This window comes from Lepisma saccharinum, chromosome 4, assembly GCF_977018435.1.
Source record: "Lepisma saccharinum chromosome 4, izLepSacc3.1, whole genome shotgun sequence".
NCBI lineage: Eukaryota > Metazoa > Arthropoda > Insecta > Zygentoma > Lepismatidae > Lepisma > Lepisma saccharinum.
Genome location: NC_139232.1, coordinates 53,469,205 through 53,490,017, shown reverse-complemented (window position 1 = coordinate 53,490,017; position 20,813 = coordinate 53,469,205). Strand labels below are relative to the sequence as shown.

The 20,813-nt window shown below is 38.9% G+C and overlaps 1 protein-coding gene across 4 annotated transcripts in view; it reads right to left on the bottom strand.

Moving 5' to 3' along the window:
- The window catches only part of loqs (double-stranded RNA-binding domain-containing protein loquacious), a 51,015-nt gene extending 33,911 nt beyond the window's left edge, over positions 1-17,104 (bottom strand). For 2 of the 4 annotated variants that reach the window (XM_083120514.1, XM_083120517.1), the window contains exons 1-3: positions 16,997-17,104; positions 6,559-6,765; positions 833-956 (exon numbers count right to left, since the gene is read on the bottom strand). In XM_083120514.1, coding sequence (XP_082976640.1) covers positions 833-956; positions 6,559-6,751 — 317 coding nt within the window. In that variant the 5' untranslated portion in view covers positions 6,752-6,765; positions 16,997-17,104. Of the gene's footprint in view, positions 1-832; positions 957-6,558; positions 6,766-16,684; positions 16,863-16,996 lie in introns of those variants that run through there. The other 2 variants (XM_083120516.1, XM_083120515.1) reach the window with 2 other exon arrangements.
- Between the last annotated feature and the right edge of the window lie 3,709 nt (positions 17,105-20,813).

Below are 20,813 nucleotides of genomic sequence, written 5' to 3'. Positions count from 1 at the left end.
TTTATTGGTGTACTAAAATATGAATATAATATGTTGTTATATTTTTTCTGAAATCCTTATGGTTTTGTTAACATTTTCGTAAAATTTGAAACAGATTCAATAATTCATAAGGGAGATAGATTTTCTCCTGAGACAGTGCAGCTCACACTGGAGGCTTTGGGAATGGAAAATGGGGAATCACTGAAAGTTTAGAGGAGTATACAAATTAGGGATGGGACTGATTAATCAGTACTCTATCGGTATCGGCTGATATATGCATATTGGTGTATCAGTTTATCGGTAAAAATACAGATTATTTTACCGATCCGATATATCGATAAATATCTTATAAATTTAGAGCAAAATTCTGCAATTTTGTTGTATTTTTTATGGATAATCTTAATGCCCTACTTTCTAAAAAAAAGTAAATGTCTAAATATTCAACTTCTGTTGCACTGCAGTCACCTCGAAACACACATTTATTAAGGAGATCAATGAACATTTCAGGATCTTCGAAGGACTATTTCTAATTTTATATTGGATCGGTAGAATATCAGTTATCGGTATCGGTAAATTTTATATTGGTACTTTATCGGTATCAGCCAAAATTTCATATTGGCTCATCCCTAATACAAATAAAACCAGTCAAGTCAGAGGCAAAATAATTTATGTGGTTTCTCACCACCATGGAAGGGTTAAAAGTACCAAGTTTCATCAAAATCTGAGATCATGGGTTCCAAAACTTTTTTTTTTTTTTTTTTTTTTTTTTTTTTTTTTGAACCGACATGGAATGATGACCCCTTGCAAACAGAAAAAAATAACGTCTGTACCATAAAACAAAAGTGATACTTACACCTCAGTTATTGAGTTCTGTCCAGGAATAACCGGCCCATCATTCTGTGTGCCTATGAGTTTGTCCAAAACGGCCTTGGCAGCAGAGTGTTTGGCTTCCTTTTTGGAGCGCCCTGTGCCCATTGCTAGATTCAGTAAAATCAAAAATCAGCAAAGTTACAAATATTTACAACTTAAGTTCTCACTCAATTTGCCCAGATATATTTCACATCTTTCCCAGTCATATTTAAATAGATACTAAAAAGTGGCTCAACAAGGGATCAAACTTGGATGTTTGGCATACTGTGCCTCTGATCTATAAAGTCAAATTCTTGCCTCTGCAAATTCCCACAACTTAAATCTGTCTATTTTATACCAAGTTATCAACAGCTATTTTCTATCAAAATCCAGGTGGCCCATGGCCAAAATGCACAAGAATGTCATCAATACTTGCATGAAGCCTGTAGCAACAATACCTATCCATATCTGATAGTTGCACAATGGGTAAATGCATTTCTTGAGGAGTTGGGATGTTTCAGTGAGAACATAAGGAAAATTGCATCATGCTGGGTTCCCTATATTGTCACCATTGTGCAACTATCAGATACGGCTAGGTATTGTTGCTACAGGCTTCATGCAGGTATGATGACATTCTCGTGCATTTTTGCCATGGCCCACTTGGATTTTGATACAAAATTTTTGTCTTACCTTGGCAAACATGTTTTAGGGCAGTGAACAAAATGCCGTTCATTTCAATCTCGTACAGACACCACAGCACTGACCGACCACTTTTGGCACTTCACACATCGACACGGGCCTCAACTGACGTTCACCATCTGATAGCACATGCACCTCTTCCTGACAGTGTTGCCACTTTTAAATTTACAACCCACATATACATAGAGCGACCACAAGGAAAAGAACTTTCGGAAAAAAGTCTCTGCACAACTTCCCTTTCTTCCATTCAACTCGGGCCATAAGGAAGCATGTTCCACTCTGCTCCTCCCCTCCACGCAGGAGTACGGTGCACAGTAGTTGAGGGTCTGCGCAGGCTCTTTTGCTTGTGGTTCCACTATAGTACTGGAACCATCCAACATATGTAACATCAAAACCAGAGGTGCAACCACAAATTTTTGTTTTGGCCATTATTATTATTTGCGTTTTTGCAACACATTCAATTTCACAATTCTCACAACTTTACAGTGAGGTGTGCTACAACTTCTTTCATACAGCTAGGTTACTTCACTCTAAGTTCCATATACTAATAAATATGCGAGACATTCCATGTCAGATCAATCACCTTCTTCACCTCACCAGTTCTGATTTGATGAAATTTGGTATGGACACACATGGCCAAGGTAAGTAATTCTGCCAATTTTCAGATTTTTATTTTGAAAATTATCCAAGATACAGACATAATAAAAATTGAAATTTTCGACAGCGGGACCCCAATTTTACGTTCGTTGGTTTTACATTTTCCCGCATTATACATTAAATATTCACGGTCTCAATGGAGCAATATGCTATAAAATTTTCCTTGATTTTACATTTTCCCACATTTTAAGTTTTTTCAGCTTGATCCCCTGAAAAACGTAAAATCGAGATTCCACTGTACTTACAAATGGCTGCAACTTTTACCCTAATTGTAGTAGAGTGAAAATTCAAACACCATTGAAAAGCTAAGGAATAGAGTTTTCCATTGATACCCTATATGACCTACTTATGGCAGATTAGTTTCAAGGTCACTCACCGTGACCTTTGACCTTATATATCTCAAAACAACCCCTCTCAGAAAATTATGAAAAAATATATTTTATTGCCACAACATTCTTCTACCTAGTGCAGGATTAACGGGAGTGTCATGCTGCATACTACTGCAGGTAAGGCACAGAGACATACCATGCAATAAATATTTCATACCTTGAGGATTTGGGTTTATTATACACGAAATGTGTATATTTTATAACAAATCAACAGATTTATCAGAAATATGCTGCTATGTGACAGCAACTTCATTTGATAAACAAAATTTTCATCAGTAAATAGCAACAAATTTTGGAGATCAGAGATTGAAACTGCAGCCATTTTACCCATTCTTCTTAGATGTAGGGAATGGAACTCCATGGCAACGCAAACAATTATATAATTTGTCTCGTTTTCTGTCGAAATTAGGACATTGTAAAGAGAGATGTGTGGCATCTTGATTAACTTCTCCACATGTGCAGGCTTGTTTTGTTGTAATATGTAATCCTGCTAAATAATCATTAGTGCGAACATGACCTGTACGTAGATGTATTATAAAAATAATAGCTGATTTTGGAAGATTATATGAGTAGTACCAAGGTTTATTTTGTGAATGTTCTGCAAACCATTTATATGTATTGCCCGAAGATTGAAATTGTTCTATACACCACTGTTTCCATTTATCTTGAAGTTTATATTTAACTCTTGGAAGAAGGTCCGTGTATGGAAGACTCGCAAGTGAGGTAGATTCCGATGATCGGGCAGCTTTGGCATATACATCCACACATTCATTTCCCATATTTACTCGGTGAGCCTTTACATAACTAAACTGAACGTTGATATTTCTTCCATTGGCATACTGGGTTTGTTGGATTATAAGGATGATCAATAAAGGATGTTTACAAATCTGAGGAACTCAGCGCCATTAATACGCTTAAAACATCTGTTATGATAAGAATTTTTTGTATTATTATGGATAGCGTATGTGAGAGCTTTATGTATTGTGAAACTTTCTGCAGTGAAAATAGAAGTATCAGGTGGTAAACGGAATTGTTTGTTTATATTTTGATCTGGAATGAAATATGCACAACCCACACCTAGACGATCTTTGGATCCATCAGTATACGTATATGATTAGGTGTGTTGGGCACTTCTCTTTATACATGATATGCCTTCCTAGATCCCTGAAATGGATGTTGCATTGAGTATGTAAGGGTATGTCTAATTGATAAAGTAAGGATGTAGGAAGGTGAAAGACTCGACACGGGTTTCCGGGTCTATGTACTGGCAATATGCAAAATAAAATAACGTATGTTTAGGATCTATGACTTTAGCTTCTGTCCATTGTTTTTGTATTTTGAACAATTTATTGAATGAATGCGTATGATTTTCCCAAGTTTTGAGCAGAAATGTTATTGTTAATTGGATCAGTCTATGTGTCAAACTAGTTTCTTTGCTTTCCATATATACACTGACATTAGGACAGGACTGCATGAGACCTAAGCAGGTCCTCAAAGCTTTTCTCTGTATGCATGTCTATTTTGTCTAAAAGACTTACTTTTGCACAACCATAACTAAAGGCTGCATACTCAAAGTTTGATCGAAAACAATTCCTGTAATATAGAAGTAAGATTTTGGGGTGGCCGCCCCATTTAATTGTTGTCACACTACAGAGTATATTTATTATTTTACGGCCTTTATTGATTAAATACGTAATGTGTGTATTCCATGTGAATCGCCTGTTAAAATGTATACCTAAATATTTGTGTGTTTCTATTACTGGGATATTAGAAATACGTGATATATTGTTGGGATAAGTACCCAATCCCTTATTATTAAAACAAATATTTTTTTATTTTGTTTCGCTGATGGATAGTCCTTCGTTGAAAAACCACGCTCTTATGGTGGAGATTAAATTCTGCATTGCTAAGCATCATCTGTTATGTTATAGAAACAAAAATCATCTGCATACTGAAGAGGATGAAATGGTTGAATTGATAATGCATGTATCTCATTCGTATAAATATTGAATAAGAGAGGGCTCAGAGGTGAGCCTTGAGGTATGCTGATTGAAGTGGAACGAGGATCGCTTAATTTATCGGAGAACCATCCAAATATAATTCTGTTGGAATGTAGATTCCACACAATTGTTGAAAGTTTTGGGTGTATATGAAGGTTCTCTAATTTATGACGAAGATTATGTAAATTTATAGAATCGTAAGCTTTTTCAACATCTATAAACAAACTGAAACACAACTGTTAAAACCAAGATGTATACAAACTCAGCTGAATACAAGGTTGAGTCAGTGTTGCTAACTCCATTTAGAACTGGATCTGGAGGATATTCGTAGCTCTGTCATTGTTGTGTATGATTACCGGTGGTGGGTTGGGTGTGTTTTGGATGTGAACATACTTACAGAACAAGTTAAGATAAGTTTTCTTCACCCACATGGACCATCACTGTCATTCACATACCCAAACAAGCCAGATTTATTAGAAGTGGACAAAACAGCAGTCATTACGAAGGTTGACCTACAAACAGCAACAAGTCGGAAATATTTTATGGAGACAAGCAAAATAGAGATGGTCACCACCAAGATGACATCACTTTCCTAAGTTTGCAACCTTATCATTAACCAAGCACTTTACTTGCGTGAACTGTTGCATTTCTTGTCATTGTGAAAGTGGAAATTTGTGGCAGTAGTATGTATAAGCTGTAGTACAATTAAAACCACTAGTATACCCTGTAACACACATTGTGAAATTATCACCTGCAAAACAGTATTACTGTAAGTATATGTCCGTGCCTTATCTGCAGGACATATACTCCCGTTAATCGCGCACTGCCTTGCCATTGCAGTGTCAGCCTAATATTTGGTACATGGGTAGAAGAATGTTGTGGCAATAAAATATATTTTTTTCATAATTTTCTGAAGTGGGAGGTTTTGAGATATTTAAGGTCAAAGATCACGGTGAGTGACCTTGAAACTGTAATCTGTCATAACTAGGTCATGTAGGGTATCAATAGAAAGCTCTATTCCTTAGCTTTTCAACGGCGTTTGAATTTTCACTCTACTACAATTAGGGTAAAAGTTGCAGCCATTTGTAAGTGTGTGTTTGTAATTTTTTACAAAAATTTTTATTTTTATTATGTCTGTATCTTGGACAATTTTCAAAATAAAAATCTGAAAATTGGCAGAATTACTTACCTTGTCATATGCATCCTTCATACCAAATTTCATCACAAACAGAACTGGTGAGGTCAAAACCTTATTTTTTTTTTGATTGATCTGACATGGAATTACTCATGTGTAAAGCCTCAATTGCACACACTATTCAAATTATAAAACTGTACTGAGCATAAATAAAAAAACAATAAAAACATCTTTATATGGAACATCTTCAATCAAAAGGCAAAGATAAAGCAATTCTCTGTGCACTGCAACAAGGCATGGTCACATAAGGGATGTTGAAGAAGGGCTCCACACATTCTCAATCTTGGTCATACCAGAGGTGGTGTAATCAGCACCCTGCTCTGACTGCCTTTACCATCAGTGGTTTCCTCCGTGGGTACTCAATTTTAGAAGCTGGGTAAGCCCCAGAACCACACTTTGCAGAGATGTCAGAGAAAGTCCCACCTGAGATAAAACATTCCTGGAATCTAATCTGGGTTTCCTGTGTGCAGTCAGATGCCTTGCTAACTAGGCTGAATAAGTATACATATATATTTTATTCCAAGTCCTATCATATTCAAGTGGTAAATTTTATGACGCAAGTGAAATCTGTCTCTGATGGTCACAAGAGTAAAGGTGGAGACGCAAATATGTATTTACACAAATTTCTATGCATAATTATGCTAAACTTTAAACGTTGTTCAACAAATCAGAGTAATAAGCAACATTGAATTTCACATCAAATCTAGATTTGATACTGGAATGTTACGATTAAGCTAAACACAAACATTCTACAGAAGTCCATTTGCACCTAATATCATCTATTTCTTACCCATCACATCTGCAACAGTCACCCGATAGCGAAATGTGGGCTCGTGAATTGCACCCTCGATCTGAACGAGTTCATACTTGGGTGTAGTTCCTCTTCGACTGAGGAGTTCCTGCAGCACAGATACTGGAGTCTTTGTGGGCAAGCTGGGCAGAGCAGATGTCATGTCCTGCACAAGACAATCCATTATTTTCATGACGTGCCTCACTACTGCAACAGGAGAAACAAAAAAAAATATCTACAATCAACATCTACTAATACAAGCTCAATAGCATTACCGTTCAACATAACTACTATGTACAACACTCATTAATACTGAGCAACGTGCTACATACAGAATCATCTTTCCGATAACCTACATGCAATTTACAATGAAACAGCAGACTAAATGAAAGATGATGAATAACAATCCTTCAATGTAAAGTTCGAAAATGTATAAAAATTATATGGATTATAAAATTAAATGCTGAATAATTAAATATTACATTGTTGAAGAAACAAATCAGTTTCAGTTTACAAATAATGAATGGTTGGTTGAATATTCATTGATGAAAGTTCTGATTAGAATTGACGACTATCAAGGTTGTTTGATTTGGATCATTTTCAGATTAAAGAAATAATTTATAGATTCATGTAAACATATAATCCGTAGATCTCAGCATTGGAATTTGGTGAACATACATTAATCACACACTCATTCAATGAAGTATATTAGATATTAACTAAAAAGAATCTAAATTAAACTCTACATTTCTGTTGCTTCACAACACAATTGTGTCTCATGGACAAATATTGCAAATATTTGATGCAGGAATATTAGGGTGGATAAAATTAAAACAGAACAGTGGATGTATTGGCTTATATTTATGTATGTGCGTGGTAACAACCCTGTGTAGAGGTAGAGCGATCCACTGCACAATGGACAACTCTAGATAGTCGTGCGTGAGCATGTGATATGCATAGGCAGTCGGGCAGCAATCAAGGCCAAACGGCGCGGCCTGTTGTCCTCTGGAGTGGTTTTTCTGCATGACAACAGGCAGCCACAGACGTCAGCTGTTACAAAGAAAACGTTGGCAATGTTTGAGTGGACAGTGTTGGAACACCCACCGTATAGCCCTGATCTATCACGATGCGACTTCCCTATCTTTGGTCCATTGAAAAAGGCATTGAAAGGTCGGTGCTTCCGTTCAGACAACTAAGTCATGGACAATGTTCACAACTGGTTCCGTTCGCAGCCAAAGGAGTTCTACGAGCAGGGTACTCACTGCTTGGTGAAACAGTGGGACAAGTGCTTGTGTAACTTTGGAGATTACGTTTGAAATAAACCTTGTTGATTTCATTCTGTGGCCCATGTTCCATTTTCATTTCACCCACCATCATATATACGAAATACCAACAATTAAACTGTAAATAGTGCCATTACCATTAAGCTCTAATTAAACACAGCAACTGATGAAATTCAACAAACTATCATTTAAAAAAAGTCAACAAAATTCAGCTACAGAGATTTGTTAGTTACACCTAAGAAGAAAATCTACTGTCTTAGTTTCACAACATAATGTATGCTGTTCTCTAGATCAAGCACAAAAAAAGACAAGTAAATAAAAAATACACTTCCACCGACTTGAAGTGAAAATTTTGCATGAAAAGTTATTTTGGTATGCAGCATAACACTATGATTAGACTATAGAAAGAAACGTATGATCAGAAAGCACATTAAATATTTGAACACAAACATACATGTTTATTTGCATATGTATTTCTTATTTACATGTACACCAGTCAGTCCACAAGAAGATCCGCAAATGAAGGTGCAGGAATAAAGGAAAAGACCAGTCAATTTTGCATATTTTAGGGGTAGCAGGAAGACTTTTGCTGTGGTCAGTATCCTCTTGGTGTGTTGGAGTTGAGTTATGTTTAATCTTTTTCGTGGTATTCGAAGAATTATTGCAAGTGAGGAGGAAAGGCTCTACTGTACACGGTTAAGCACAGTAATTGACTTCTGTAATCATAAATTTGCAGAAAACCAATATTTGGTGCAGTGCCGGATCCACAAGCCGCAAAACCCCATTGTGCAGGGGGCCCGAAGACAAGTAAGCCATTAGGGGGTCCTCAGCCATTGACATAGTATAGGGTTCGCGTATGGAAAAAAAATTGTTACTCAGGGGTACAGAAACGAGTACAATATATAAAGGTAAAGTTCCCTGTGCATATAGCACCGTGCCATGAAGGCACTTTTAGGGTATAGGGGAGTAGGGTCCCACATATTTTCGATGTCTGACATCTTGGAGGCAATCTGATCAGCACCATGCTCTGGCCACCTTTACCCTCTAGGTGGGCCCTGGAGCCGCTTTATGTGGGGACAAAGCCGGAAAAATTCCAACCTCAGATCACCCACCCCGGGTCTCCCGTGTGGCAACCAGACTAGAATCAAATTAGGCTAGAATTTCACAAGAAATGCAGTGGTGAAGGTTTCTTCAACCAATCTTTAATCAGGAAAATGTTATGACTGCATGATTGTAACAAGTCTATCATTTTCCAGGTGTGAGAAAACAGAGTCATATATCACCACGGGCACCAAAACCAAGGGGACTCAGGGGGGTCTGGGCCCTTCCAGTTTTCTTTGCCCCCCTCCTATAGGGAGCCCAATCTATAACTTTCAACATATTACATAACTTTTGCACACAGAAACTTCGCACACAACAGGTGGGAAATTACACAGAATTCTGCTCTGAAATGGGCAGAATCAATAATGTTGGAATATTTCTCAGTTTGAGTGTCTTTCTTGTGCTTGTGCATTTACTATTTCAGTATTTCCTTTTTCAAACCGACAATGAACTAAGGAAAATGCATGGTATATTATGAATGAATATGTGCGAGAATCGAGGAAGAAGTTAGTCCATTGCAAAATAGACACTTTTGTTTCCGTTTGGAAAGTCAAGCAGAAGTTGAAACGGAATAATGATAACCAAATTCTCAGACAAAAGTTACATGTAAAGAATTATGTTGTATAATTACATATTACAATTTTTTAAAGTTTTACTCAAGGGCATTAGGTACCAACTTTAAAAAAAAAAACTTTGCCCCCACCTGCCCGCAAACAGAAAGAAATCAGTATGTATGCTTTACTTAGCTTTGTCCCCCCTATGCACATCACCTCCTTCCCATTTAGAACTTTTGAGTCAAATTCAATATGGCAGCCACCAATATGATGGATGTTCGCTTGGAATATACCATTGTGGTTCCCCTAAGCCTAGCTTGTTTCTATCATGTAGGCTACCAAGCCTAATCCCTTTACTCTTTATAGGGAGTGTTAAGGAACTTTTGAATAACCCTGTAGGCCCTTGTATGTGACTTTGTCAACATGAGATCAAGAGTCACACACACACATAATATATGTTTAATTATATATATATATACCAGGTGTATAAGCTTAAATCTGCTGTTTGCTCATAGATGGCGTTAGTGAGTGTATGAAGCTACCATGGGCACGCCATACCTAGTGTTTGTATGAGTTGGACATCTGCCAACACAAATCAGTGCACATTGCCACCATGTGCAGACAACAACAGACAGTGTTCCTGTGGTAAGCATGTCTAGTTTTGTGCCAGAAAAAGAGCATATGCGGGAAGCTCTGCTTTTCTGCTTCCATTTGAAGAAATTGGCTGCCGAATTGCATCAAATGCTTGTGGAGGCCTATGGTGACAGTGCTGTATCGGAAACAACGTGCAGGGATTGGTTTCGTGGGTTCAAAGACGGCAATTTTGACCTGAGGGACAAGAAGTGTGAAAATCGGCCCAGGAAGTTTGAGGACCATCAATTGCAGGCTCTTTTGGACGAGGACGATACCCAAACGCAAAAGATGCTTGCCGAGCAATTGGGTCTTACTCAAGCAGCCATTTCCATGCGTCTACGTGCCATGGGAAAGGTTCAAAAGATCGGAAAATGGGTGCTGCATGAATTGACCGATCGGCAGCTGGAGAGACTCCAAAACACATGCGAAATCTTGCTTGCCAGACATAAAAGAAAGTCTTTCCTGCATCGGATTGTGACTGGCGATGAAAAGTGGATATATTTTGAGAATCCTAAACACAAGAAATCGTGGGTTGATCCCGGCCAACCATCAACATCTTCCTCGAGACCAAATCGCTTCAGCCGGAAGACGATGCTGTGTGTTTGGTGGGATCAACAGGGTATCATCTACTTTGAGCTGTTGAAATCTGGTGGAACTGTCCCTGCCCACGGCTACCACCAACAACTGATGAAATTGCACCGTGCTCTGTGTGACAAAAGGCCGGATTATCAACAAAGACATGGCAAGCTGATTTTCCTCCACGACAACGCCCCACAGCACACGTCAAGACTGGTCCAAAACTACTTGGAGACACGCAACTGGGAGGTGCTACCCCATCCCGCCTATTCACAAGACCTGGGCCCTTCCGACTACCATCTGTTTTCGTCGATGGGCCACGTCGTCGCTGAGCAGCACTTCGATTCATATGCAGATGTCCGAAAATGGCTTGATGAGTGGTTTGCCTCGAAAGAGAATTACTTTTTTTGGCGTGGTATCCAAAAATTGCCCGAGAGGTGGGCAAAATGTGTATCTCGCGAGGGCAAGTACTTTGAATAAATTTCTTGTTGCTTTCTATGACCAAACCATTTTTTTTTCTAACTACAAAACAGCAGATTTAAGCTTATACACCTGGTATATAACATGTGTATGGGGTGTGAAAGTAGGTAGGTAGAGGGGGCCTTTGGTAATATTTTGCGGGGGGAGGGGGGGCCAAGATTTCTAGATCCAGCACTGATTTGGTGGCAATTACACAGAGCATGAAGCATGAGACTGTGGCAAACGATTGCTGCTTTTCCTTCAATGTGCAGAATATTTTTGTATTGCTTATCCTGTACATTACACAGCCTGTATGTCAAAAAATACATGGCAACAACTTGTGTTGCTTCACTTGTTACAGCGAGACCAGTTTGTACTCCCCCCCCCCCTACTATTGGAATTGTCTGCCGCTACGTTACTTAACTTCTGATCAGGATCATTTTCCTAGGATAGAGACTTGTTTACACAATCACAAAGCTATCATATCAAAAGTCATGTTTTCCCGGAATCTCAACATTTTTTGCTAATAATAATAACCTGAGGAGCAATAGCCCATGAGGGGTAAGGCCTACCTTACCGACTGCCAGCCTCACTCCCACATGCCTCAGTACAGGTGGGTGATCATCTAACCAGTTATGGTGTGACAAGTGGTCAGCACAACAAATCCCAGTCATTGCTGTAGGGGCCATTCCAAACCAAATCACACAGCCTCCGACCTCACCATTTCCGAATTGCATGAAAATGTGAGAGTTGGTAGTATTTGAGGAAACAATAATATTTGCACAACAACAGCCCACTTAGGGAAAAAGTAAAAAATTTGACACACTGTGCCGAATAAAAGAATCATAACTGTTGTTGCAGGTAAGCTAGAATCTTCATGTTGAGCTCAATCTAAAGCTAAAGGATTGTTCTTTTCATAAAAAAATAAACTTTTTTATCTTCAATCAAATTTTCATTTCAAGGTCACATCATATGAACTTTGACCTTGAAAATTTACAAAACTGTATTTTTGAAATTTTTGAAACTAATACATATGGTGCATTAAGATGTTGTCTCTAAGTGACAGAAATATAATCTTGGAATGGCTTTGGGAACAGGAGCTGCTAAAATTTATAAACTTAACAAAAAAGTGCTACTGTTCAGAGATACAAACAATGGGAACAATGCACATGTTTAAATTTTAGAAAAGTACACAATAATAATAACAAATAACATTACGTATAGTGCAGAGTAGTGGTGTTTCCTATTCCTCACCTTCTCTTCTGAGGTCTTAGTGTCTGAAGCTGGGATCTTATATGTCCTTCCAGTTTCAGTTCTTGGATTTACACTAGTCAGAACATCCTGGATGGGAATTCTTCTTATGTCTGAATGTTGGGGATATACAAGGGTTGATCAAATGAAAAGGTACAAAACGACTCTGTCGGTGTAAATGAATACTTTATTCAAAGTATCCTCCATAGGCCTGAGCACATTGATCCCATTGATGAACGAGCCGAATGATTCCTTTTTCCCAGAATTCGTTTCGCCGTGACGCGACCCAGTATTTCACAGCGTCCTTGAGTTCATCGTCCGAGGTAAAGCACTTTCCTTTGAGATGCTTTTTCAGGGGACCAAGCACATGGAAGTCACAGGGGGATAAGTCCGGACTGTAGGGTGGATGGTCTAGCTGCTCCCACTTGAACCTGGCCAGTTCCGCGTGTGTGACCCTGGAGACGTGTGGACTTGCGTTATCATGGAGCAGAACGAAAACGGGCACTCCATTTCCTCACTGATTTGCCAGACACACAGTCTTCCCCGCAAACATTCACCATCCGGCGATGAATATCGGCCGGTTTAACACCTTCCGCAGTCAGAAAACGGATAACGCCTCGCTGCTCCTCAACAGTCGAATTTGCCAATGTTAACGCCATCCTGTCCGAACACGCACTGCCGCGTCAATTGGACGGCACTCTGTATCGGCGCCTCTGTTCTCTCCTGCGCATGCGCGTTCCCCTGCATACTACGATGCCGGGTGGCGACTCCAATCGCACCCCTACATATCACGCTACGTTCTCCCATCGCGGCATCGGTATTATATAAACGATTCCGTTGTTACGACGTTTCGTACCTTTTCATTTGATCAACCCTTGTACATACAATGGAGAAGGACCATGTGGATGAAGAAAACTGATAACAACCTCATAAGAACTTTCACAAACATCGAAAACACATCCCAATCACTATGCATGATCATGAACACACGTCACAAAACCACGAACTTCATCCAAAGGCAATGTGTCTTGGGCGAGACTGGTGTGGTGTGTCTGCAGAAAACCTTTTCACAAGTTCATCTGCTGCTTGTATTTGGAATATTTTGTTTTGTACTGCTTCTGTAATCTTCTTTATTTTCTTTAGTTCTCTAACCATTGTGTCTTCACCACTCACTCTGTTGCTGGTTCTGATTGGAATTTGTTTTCTGCAAGCATCACATATCTCTTATTCAATCTGTAGGTGTGGCAGCTTATCTACCATCCATGGGAGAAAATTTCTTAATTGTTTTCTGCTACTGGTATTTCCTTCAATATCAAAGGGGTTACAGCACTGTGTAGGTACATAATAGATCTTATCCATTGTAATCTATTGCAAACAGATCCACACACACATACTTACAAGAGGAAATGTTAATAAGCATACTGGCACAGGACACCTCTCACTGCTTGAAAGACTGAGAACAAAGTGACAGCACATCTGAACTTGTTTCTTGGATGCCTTCAGTGCAACAACTGCCTAAGTCCACTGCACCAGTGGACAGTAACTATCATAGCTCCTGTTCACAATGCCATTCAAAGATGATATTTCTGTCACTTATAGATAACATCTTAATGCACCATATGTTTTAGTTTCAAAAATCTCAAAAATACAGTTTTGAAAATTTTCAAGGCCAAAGGTCATATGATATGACCTAGAAATATAAATAAAATTGAAGATAAAGAAGTTTATTTTTTATTAAAAGAACAATCCTTTAGCTTTAAAATGAAAATATGCATCGCTGTTGGCTGTTATTGTGCAAATATTCTTTGCTCCTGAAATACTACTAACTCTGAGACTTTCATGAAATTCGGATATGGTGAGGTCAAAAATTCCATTTTTTTGAGTGATTTGGCAGGTTACGCTTCTCATTGGTCGCTCCCCAATTTTCTCAATTCTCCCCAATTCTGCCGTTCTGTTATAATTTTATGGATAATCTCCATGACCCACTTTTAAAAAAGTAAATATCTTAAATGTGCAACTTCTTTTGCACTGCAGTCATATGGAAACAAACCTTTATTAAATAGGTCAATGAACCATTCAGGTTCTTCAAGGAGCATTTATAATTCTATATCAGATTGGTAGAATATCGGTATCGGTAAATTTTATTGTATTGGCATGTTATCAGTATCAGCCAAAATTCATTTCGGGCCATCCCTAGCATAGTAAGACCATTAGTAGCTATTATGGAAAGGTGTGTAAGGCAGAGCTTTCTCTGAACAGATTAAGGCATGCAAGCAGAGTACCACACATCAATGTTTGCTACTTTCCTGTTTCTCACAGTTGTTTCGAGCATTTTGTGTTCATTATTCTTTGTACATGCCTATTACAACACTGTTATTTGCCTTTTTGTAGGCCAAGTTCACATATACATAGAAAAGCATGCTCCAATGTTACAGTGCAAAAGTGTAGTGGTAACCCCTTAATCTTGTAATCATCCCTAATTCGATACCCAGTGGAGGCATACAATGCTTCAAATCCAACTTAAACTTTAGGTCCAGTCTCCAGTAAATAAAGTGGACTTAAAACAAAAAACTTAAAACTCAATATAAAAGCCTACTTCTACAATTGCATCATAAATTTCTATCAATCCAAAGCAATACACATTTCTCCTCTGTTAGATTGAAATATCCCATAACCTGGAGAAAGTGTGCTCTCTACAGGTCAGAAGAATGGGCCCTGGTTAAATATCATAAGCAAAATGACTTCTTAGGTCAATATTAGGTAAATATGTGATATTGCCCAAACGGATTTCTTCAAATTTACAGGAGAAACTACTTACTGAAATCAGTTTCTGAAGCATTGCAGAAGTTCTTCGAGGTATTTTCTTTCCGGAAACTGAAAACTTCACCATAGAATGCTGCAGAACAAGAAATAATCACTTTTTATGTACGGAACTTGCATTTTCTGTAAAGCGACAACATTACGCCGTGTACCTGCAGATGGCGCGAGCGTCGAAAGTCACACGGTCTTGCCAGTATTTCCAAACGTGTGAGAATTTTTTTTTCTTTTTTTTAACTATGCTTACCTAACCTAACCTTGCCGGAAATGGTCCGTGGGGCTATTGTGAATGGTTTTTGGGGCTATCCGTCCATGGTTTTTGGGGCTATCCATCAATGGTTTGTGATGACATAATGAACAAGAAAGTAGGTATTTTTCGGTTAAAAAGGTTGAAACACTGCATATCCACTCCAAATCGACAAAACATAAGCACAACGCATGATGATCCATGACGAGTGCACGCCATAATGTCTGTTACCCAAGAATAGATAAGTATCAATGCTAAAATGAACGAAATAAACGAGTGAGAGGTGTTCAGGCTATATTGCATAATTACCCAATATTGTAATTATTTTACAGAATGTAAATAACTACACCTTATTTATTAAACTATTTGTATTATTCTTTGTAGCTGATCAGCGGTGATTCATTCATCTTGAGTTTTTGGACCCCATGAACCATTCACGGATAGCCCCACAAACCATGTACGGCAAGGTTAGGTTAGGTTCGGTTACGTTAGGCAAACAGTTAAAATTGTCATCTTCTTGCTAAAAACGGCGTGGTTGGAAACACTGAGAGGGAGTTACATCATCAAACATTTGGTTCACGTAGTGCAAGGAAATGAAAGGAACGACAATTGTGCATCTGAGATATATTTCTGTTAAAAAATACATGGTTTCCCGATGAAAGAAAATACCTCCACGAACTTCTAAATGCTACAGAAACTAATTTCCGTAAGTATTAGTTTCTTGTGTAAAAATTAAGAAATCCGTTGGGACCGTGTCGAAGTTTTACCGAAAAAAATTACAGGGTGAAATTTACCCAAGCACCGTTTCTGCGGTCCCACGAGCAGAACTAAGATAATTTAGGTACTGACAGTCGTAAGCACTCACTGAGAGATGGCCCCAGACAATCATTGGAAATGTTCCAAAATATATTTCAAATTCCCTGGAACAATTTTTACCCATACGTGCGGTGTTACGAGTTGTTTACGCCATGCGAAGGAATTGATAAAATACGGACCGTGGTTGTATAAAAAAAGTTTCTTCACAGCAGACAAATAGCGATATCAGGCCTTCCAGAATCATCAACTGTTAATATAATCGAATTCATAGTTTCGTTACTGTGTTACGGTTGATAGTTTTAAGCACTTTTTTCACTATAATGCAGAATCTGCATTACTACCGGCTTGTATGAAACCGGTGCTCAATACATAAAAATTATGGGACCTACGATTTACAATCTCTATCTATCTTCATTGAAGACAGATGTGCCTCTCATGTTTCAGATGTGAAATTAATAATTATTTTTTTCACGAATAAATAAAGTCCTTTGTTCATATTTCATTACAGACGACCATATTCTGCCATTGTTTGTTTTCCCCTATATCACGGCAAGAATTAAAAAAAAACAGGAGATATGTTAATTTCTTCCCATTATCAATGTCCAAACCTTTCTTTACTCTTCGTACTGTCGATTAGACATCACTATGATAATGAAAAGTAATTTCTATGTTTGTATACATAAAGAACATCTCAAACTTACAATGTCTTTATCCTTACTGTTTGCAGCAACCCGTGTTGCAAATAGAATACGATTTGTTGTTCGGATTGGAGTTGTGTTTCTGTGATGTCTTCGATCGGTTTATGCACAGATTATTGCCCTGTTCCAGACAAGACAAGGAAGATAATGGGTCTGCCCGTTCGCACTTCATTTCTGCAACCTCGTGTTCTGACGTCAGATGAGGAATCTCTACGACGTTAGGTTAGGCCTGTTAGGTTAGGTTCCATTAGCATAAATACAATTAAAAATTATTATTTAGGCTAAGAGAACTAAACCTAGCTAGCCTAGCCTCACAATGTAGGCATGTATCCTAAAATTAAAAAGCCTTTTCCCGTGACGTCAGTACACATGGTTGGTAAAGTGTTGTGCAATAAGTGAGACCCAAAGATAATCTCGACTCTACAGCGCCCTATACCGACTCCAACAGATCGGGAAATTTTATTGGTAGTGTCTGCTGTAATCTCAAAATAGACATGCGCGTGGCAGCAGACTCGGTCTTTGTTTCGTCGTGATTTCATCATGCGTCTGTAACACGAAGTTTTAGCGATTGCTTACACGAAAATGTTTTAAGATTAGGTCCCTTAGCATTCTTCTAAGGTGCGTTGCAAAATGATAAGAACGGTACTACCGCAGATAGCGAAATGGGGAAAACAAAAAGCAAACGGAAAAAAAAAACGATGGCCACGGACACAGATAGACGTGTGTATTATACGAAAGCAGTTACTGTTCGCGCAGACGGGTATATGTACGAGCAAGTACGAAAACATGGCACATGAGGTCGGCCGAGTGTTGCAAAATGATAAGAACTATTTCTAATCTGTGCAGGTAACGTCTTTCCCGTGACACCAGAGGCAGCGAATGAACACGTCTCAGCACGCACCAACGGCAGACACTTGTTAACAGTGATTTGCCCAGGAAAGGTGGCGAGGAAGTCGTGCGGACAAGTGTAGTAGAATGGGCCGTGGAAAAGCGTTGTCAGGACGTGAAAAAGGCCAGATATTGGCTTATAAAGAAGAGGGAGTGGCTGCGAATGTGATCGCACGTCGGCTTGGGCGGAGTGCGTGTGTGGTGAACAATTATCTGCGATTAAGGGAACAATATGGTATAAAGAAAGCGCCGGGAAGGCTGCGGAAATTAACGCCGCGGCAGGAACGTTCTGTTGTGAGAAAGTTGGCAGCTGGGAACACATCACTTGGACAGTTGTCTCGCGATCCGAATATGCGTGTACATAAATCCACGCTCTGCAGGACTGTCAAACGGTGCAATCGTCTTCTCTATCGCAAAGCCAAGGTACAGCCGCGACTCATTGCACAACATAAAGATCGGCGAGTCGACTGGGCCAGGACTTATGTGACGTGGAAGGAGGAATGGCGGCGTGTCATCTTCAGCGACGAGAAAAAATTCAATTTAGACGGTCCAGATGGCTGGCGGTATTATTGACACGATCTACGCAAAGAGGAACGGATCTTCTCCAAGCAACAGCAAGGAGGGCAGTCTCTAATGGTGTGGGGTGGCTTCGGATATCATGGCACCACCAACCTAGCATTTCCTACGGGTCGTCTGAATGCACCAGCATACCAAACCATACTGGAGGACAACCTATTGCCTTTTGCTGCACACATAGCTGACACCCCATGGGTGTTCCAACAAGACAACGCCACAATACACATGGCTGAATCCACTGAAATGCGGTTTCTGGAGAAGAACGTCTTTGCAATGGCTTGGCCTACTAATTCTCCAGACGTTAATCCTATGGAGAACCTTTGGGGTATTCTTTGCCGAGCTGTATACGCCAATGGTACCCAGTTGACAACATCCACGATCTACGACATGCTATTGTTGCTGCATGGAACGATCTCGATGTGACTCTGTTGCAAACACTCGTGGATAACATGTGTGATAGAGTTTTCCGTATTGTGCACCGACATGGTTCCTTTATTGGCTAATAAGTGATAGTGTTCGTATCATTTTGGAACGGTCGGAGTGGCCTGTTTTGTCTTTTTTTCTAAACTGTACATATTGCCCTTGTTGTCACATGCCTGTTACTTTTCACAACGATTTGCGTGCTCTTTCTGTAATAATATAACCATTGATTATATGTTCGTACTTTTATTTTCGTTACTTTGTACACTTTCCCACAGCGTTCTTATCATTTTGCAACGCACCTTAACCTTTTACACGCCGAATTGTCTTTGGATTTGAAATTAATGAGTTTATCAGTAATTTTTGTCTCTTTGGTGTACATTAAAGAGAATTATTCAAAAAAATTGTTATTTTTTATTTTCTCTATATGTAAACTGGAGTGTTCCCAATTGGGAACATTGGCGTTTCATGTGAAGTATTATTACAGAGTTTTCTAATTATAATTCAACTGGACCAGCATGTTTTCCGTTTATATATTAGCATAGTAAATGTACAGAAATATTACATATAAGCTTACAGAGAGTCAGACAACAATACAATATTCAAAATACAAAATACTAATACAAATACATAATAGGATAACATAATTGTATAAAAATGAGAAAACATCCTTGTGGAATTTTACTCAATGAGAAAAGGATTTATTTTATTGAAAATGTAGCAATACCAAATTTTAAATATATGTAGTTTACACATTTGAAAATGAAAAAAAAAAATACACCTCATAGACCCTGGGATTTCAAATCGTGGTCCTGGCCTTGAAGATGTTGGTGGATTTTTGCGAATTAGGAAGGCAGCTACTTCTCTTCGAAAATCCAAGTGATTCTTTGAACTCTTCCCACGAAGTTCTTGGTGAATTTTCCAGGCTGCAACAACTGCTACTTTCAAAGCATTGGAAAATAAATTCCACCACCATTTTTTCCGTCGCAGCTGAGGTCTGTAGCTGGACAGCATACGGTCGAAGACATCGACGCCCCCCATTCCTTTATTGCACTTTCATACTAAGTGAGGTTCAGGGACATCAATCCTCTTCTTTGATTGGCGAGAGTACCGCTTTGCTGTTCCTAATGGCAAGTGTGTCTGGTAGTTGGATGCCAAGGTGACTACGGAATTATCATTCCATCTACACATGTAAATATCACCATCACATCGAAAGTCAAACTCTCCTCTTTTCTTTTTCTTCATTTCATTTGTTGGAACCAAGGGACATCTACCAGTCCTCCCTTCTCGTACTGTACCTATTACTGTGAACCGCTTTATTTTCAGCTCTTTCAGCAATGTGTATGAGGTAAAGAAATTATCAAAGAAAACTTCAACTTGCAGAGGATTAGTGACAACATTCAATAAGGCTGTCACCACTCTAGTCCCAAGTGGTGAGTTAGATTCATCTTCTTTCTTTCCTTGATAGATTTTCATAACATAAGGATATCCATCACTTGAACTAAGAGTCCAGATTTTGAATCCGAAACGAATCGGTTTTCCCTTTATGAACATCTTGCAAGAATGATGCCCATAATAGGGAACCATTGATTCGACGATGCAGGAGTTGTTTATGAAAAATTCCATATTGCTGAAGATTGTTGTTTAGCTCATCATATAATGGTGAAATTTTTCCAAGTGTATCACCTTGTTTCAATTGAGTATTGTCCATAACGTGGAAATATTTCTTTATATCCCGAAACTTCTGCCTGGGCATCGCAGTTGGCACAATTGGTACAGTCACGTCTTCTGCTGTTGACCAGTACATATCTTCCCTTGGAACATTGTGATATCCGCTGATTAGAAGCAAACCAAAGAACTGAGCTATGTCATGTTTGGTGAACGACACAATTTTGCCCTTTTGAGCTGCATATAGGCACGTCATTGAAGATAGATG